This window comes from Saccostrea echinata, unplaced genomic scaffold (assembly GCF_033153115.1).
Source record: "Saccostrea echinata isolate AGI-Se365-2 ecotype Australia unplaced genomic scaffold, CSIRO_AGI_Sech_v1 ptg000009l, whole genome shotgun sequence".
Lineage (NCBI taxonomy): Eukaryota > Metazoa > Mollusca > Bivalvia > Ostreida > Ostreidae > Saccostrea > Saccostrea echinata.
This window is the reverse complement of record NW_026889758.1, coordinates 24,142,639-24,147,143: the sequence shown is the minus strand read 5'-3', so window position 1 is coordinate 24,147,143 and position 4,505 is coordinate 24,142,639. Positions and strand designations below refer to the sequence as shown.

At 34.2% G+C, this 4,505-nt stretch overlaps 1 protein-coding gene across 1 annotated transcript; it reads left to right on the top strand.

Annotated features, from left to right (window-relative positions):
- The first annotated feature begins 2,652 nt into the window (after positions 1–2,652).
- LOC133182570 (uncharacterized) lies at positions 2,653–4,234 on the top strand. Its single transcript, XM_061317415.1, has 4 exons — positions 2,653–2,744; positions 2,886–3,056; positions 3,575–3,869; positions 4,011–4,234. The coding sequence occupies exons 1-4, from the start codon at positions 2,694–2,696 to the stop codon at positions 4,232–4,234; spliced, it is 741 nt and encodes a 246-aa protein (XP_061173399.1). The 5' UTR covers positions 2,653–2,693.
- The last annotated feature ends 271 nt before the right edge of the window (positions 4,235–4,505 follow it).

Here is a 4,505-nt window from a genome sequence, read left to right as displayed (position 1 = left end):
ACAGTGTACAAGTCGGTTAGATTATGAGTTCATTCAATACTCATTCAATACTAGTAGAGCAATAAGTTTGTAAGAGAGTAGCATGATAAGAAACGTATATACTGTATGTATTTTACAGAAGGAGTAATATTCTAGAAAATAACCCGTACGTACTTGATCATCATGCTTGCTTAAGCTCCATGTTGTGAGGTTATGAAACAGTACTACCTTACGTAAAATAAAATAGCAATCTCGCCGTCTAGTTACTTATTATAAACAAAATAAGACTTTTATATAACAAATATTAAATGTCTCGTGATAAACATTAAATGTCTCGTGAGAAGAAATCTGTTTTCGTTAAATCTATCTTTAAATATAATTGCCCATGAAAAGTTTTCCTTTCGTAATAAGTTGTGACACCCCCCCCCCCTTCTAAAAGAAACAGTTAAAGCAAGTTAAACTTCAGAGTAAAAAATGAGTCAACAATGTTAAAAGTAAACATCTGCTAGAAATGTATTTAATGCACATACAAGTTGTGTCACGTGGAACCAAATAAATATCCCCCCGACTTTTGGGGAAGCAAGGGGACATTAAATCTCACTCGTGTCTATCTGTCTGTCACATAAACGTTAACCTTAGTGATAACTTTTGAATGAAGATAGGCACTTGTGTTTCATATGTGCAGTACCAATAACAAAAATTTTCCAAATATACTTCGATTTTTGACCCCGTATCCTTGAAGTTTGAACGGGAAAAGATAGGGTTTCATAATTAACATGTGCATTACCTGTGTGACAATATTTCTTCAACTATATTATGATTATTAATATCATGACCTTGATATTTGACTTTTTTTTTAAATTAACATATTCACATATACTTGTACATGTGCATTACCCGTGACAAGTTCTTTCCATGTTTTTATAACCCGTGATCTTGGGGTTACCTATTTTTCAAAAGTGATAAATTTTGAATGACAGAAGAGTTTTGACCTGTGACCTCTACTTGAAGGTTGGCCAACTTTCAATAATTTAAATACTGGTGACAACTTTTGAATGAGAGAGAATGGGGTTAATTCATATTTGAATGTACATCACCTTTCTAAATGTGTCATGGCTTTTGACCTCGTGACCTAAACTTTAAAATTTAATTTACAGTTTCAAAATTTTGGTAATTATCTTTTTCTATTAAATGAAAGAAGTAAGACCATTTATATTTTATTTATACATTACCTGTGACAACACTTTTCTGAGGGGACGATATTTGTTGACCTCATGTCCCTGACTTAGACCTAGATGTTGAACCTACTGATCAAAAATTTTAAACTTTGGTCGTAACTTTTGCTTCAGAAGAGCCAGACTAGAGCATATATACGTATATATGTATATATTTTTAACATGTGCATTATGTTTGATAGGATCTTTCGAATTACTTTGTTTTCTGTATGATGGACGGAGAAGACAAGACACACAGATAAGACAATATATATACCATGAAAAATTGCACCCTAACTACTAAAACACCGAAAGTTGGGGACCACAATTCTTCGAATTAATTCTGTTTGTATCACCGTATAGGGACTGTAAGCTCGTAAGCGAGAGCGCGCGAGATTTGAATACTTCCGGTGACAAACAAAAATGGTGATATGTTTTGCATTCGCATGCAACCACCGGAGTGGGGCTAACAGCTGCAAGTTTTATCGCTTTCCCACAGACAGAAAGAAACGATTGTTGTGGGGGAAACTATGCAGGTGAGAAAAATACAGTAGTTTTGTTTATTAAAGCATTAATCACGAGATGCGTGAGTGTTAAACATGGTCGAGATATTTCGGCCTGCTACAGTGTACAGGGAAAAAGCTCAGAAAACGTAGAGATATTGACCAAATTTGTAAGTACTTGTGACGACATGTCACGATGCTGCATTGTCAGATATTTATACATACTTGCTAAAAAGTTAAATCTCATCGTAATCAATATAGCAGAAGAATAATGAAGAGAATATTCTGTAAAAACTTTGCAGTTTGCAGAAGTGGATAAATGTATTATAATCCTGCAGCGCTGATTTCTGCTGCCCTCTGTAGTTTTATATAATTTGCAGAAGAGTACAACATACAATCTAGGCTTGAATACTTTATCTATTGTATATGCAGCAGAAGCGCATTTTTGTTTATCAGCTGTTTTTATAACCTTTTATATCATGTTATTACTACCAAGTACTGCTTCCCTTTGGTGATGTTATGCACAGGGTTATCTTGTATTTGCAAGTTTATAACATTTGAAAAAGTGGAAAAAATATAACTAGTCATTTGGGCTATGATTTGATAATTAATAACATGCCACTAAATTATCATATGTACATGTATTGCTTTTTAATTCTCCTTCACTCAGTCCTTGTATAAAATATTTATAGACGAGCTGATCGCCAACCAGGGGATCAGAATGATCATATCTGCTCCTGCCATTTTAAGGATGGTGTGAAGGAGGGGGATCCTGCATATTTTGCATGGAATGAAGGAAAGGCTATGGATTTCTCTTATCCTGAATGTACCAAAAGGTGAAATTATTTTTCAAAATATGACATCTTTGTTTTGGATGGTGGGTGGGATTTAATTGAGAATATTTTACTAAAAATCTTAAATAGGGTATCAACAGAGTAGCTTACAAGCTTAAAGGAGGAAAAAAATCAGAAGTGAGGAGTCTCTATCATCTTCACAGATGGACCAGCTGCAGATTACACATGTGACAGAATGTCAAGATCAAGAGAAGGTAAAGCTCCTTTAAAACACCACTGATGACAAATGGCCAACATAAAAACATTTTCAATAATTTTTAATAATATAATAGTTTTCTTAACTGTAGATTGAATTACTCATGATTCACAGTATATTTCCAATTACATTTTTTCAGTTGATATTAGAGCACAACTACTCAGCATCCTGCACATTTAACTGTACTCAAGAAATGCAGCGTCTCTCAACAGAAATAGAACACCTGGAAAAGGAATTACATTCGCTAAGATTAGAGTCTAGTAATAGGAAGCCAATGTCAATTCACGATATTAAGGACAGTGAAGAGAAGGTACATGAAGTAATTCCAATTATCGTTTCCTATTTCCTAACAATTTCAGTTAAACTTGTTGCGAAGTGCCATTGAGGGATGAACAACTTTGATTGATTGTAAATATATTTTGTTATTACCGTTGAGTTCATAATATATATAATTTAAAATGATAGGAAAGAAAAATCATTTCACTGTGAGGGTGAATAACATCAAAAGCATATTTTGCTGTAACCTTGTTTTACTGTATGATAACAGTTATCAGAACTCTTAATTTAGGTTCACAATTTTTAAGTTTGCTTGATAGTTGAAGGCATTTTACCTGTAATTAAGATTGTGTGGTCATTCTACAATAATCATTTTTTCCACTAGGGATAATTTCAATCTCTCTGTCTCAAATTACCAGTTTTAAATGAATGCATAATGTGGATGGTAGTAAACCTGACTGAGACTGATATTGTTATTACTTGAAACTAATTTATCTACAATCTTTAAAGTTCTTAGATTTATTTTAATCAGTAAAATATATTTATTTTCAGATATTTTTATATACATCCCTACAGTATGACATATTCGAAATCTTAGTCAGATTGTTACAACGGTTTGAACTCGATTACTATAATGGCTGGACTCCTTCAATGGAAACAGAGGACCAACTACTTATTGTACTGATGAAGTTAGAACTCAATCTTCGGGACATTGACTTGGCCCATAGATTCTGTGTCAGTCGATCAACAATTTCGAACATCTTCCATACCCTTGTTCATGCACTACACGAGATGCTGTCTGATGGCGTAGTCAATGAATGTTTTCCAAGTCAACTTAAATGCAAAGGTTTGTTTTAAAACTTATCATAATGACTTTCAAAAATTTAATGCATTTAAAATTCTTGTATACTTGGAAGTTTTACTGTAACACATTTTTTTTTACACAATTACAAATCATTGGGTTAATTTTTTTCCTACTTGTTTTCAGGGTCTATGCCAAAATCTTTTGAGGATTTCTCCTCTGCTATAGCTTCCATGGATGCAATTGAAACTACTCAGGACATCCCAACACATATGGACAGTCAGGCCATGGCCTACAGTACCTACAAAAGTCGACATACTGTTAAAGCAGTGACTTGCGTGGCTCACAACGGTGCACTTACATTTTGCTCTAAGCTGTATCCTGGCTCCAGGGCCATAAAACTTAGATGAGCTAACTTTTGATCTCAGTCTCACTTTTACAAAAGGAATATATAGTGGAAAAGTGAGATTAAGATCAAAAGTGAGCTCGTCTAAGTTTTATGGCCCCGGGGCCAGGTTCTACTTCTGATGTAGCTATTGTACGCCACTACCAAGTCCTACAAAAGTTTAAAGGTGGAGACCTTATTTTGGCCGACAAAGGTTTCACCATTCATGATCAGTTGCCCCAAGGTGTCCGTTTAAATATACCAGCTTTTTTATCGACACGAGGCCAGTTTACCAA

Excerpts from the sequence above, each read along its gene's own strand:
- LOC133182570 (XM_061317415.1), top strand. The coding sequence starts at position 2,694 with ATGGACCAGCTGCAGATTACACATGTGACAGAATGTCAAGATCAAGAG. Across the intron at positions 2,745-2,885 it reads AATGTCAAGATCAAGAGAAG|TTGATATTAGAGCACAACTA; the intron begins GTAAAGCTCCTT and ends ACATTTTTTCAG. Across the intron at positions 3,057-3,574 it reads TTAAGGACAGTGAAGAGAAG|ATATTTTTATATACATCCCT; the intron begins GTACATGAAGTA and ends ATTTATTTTCAG.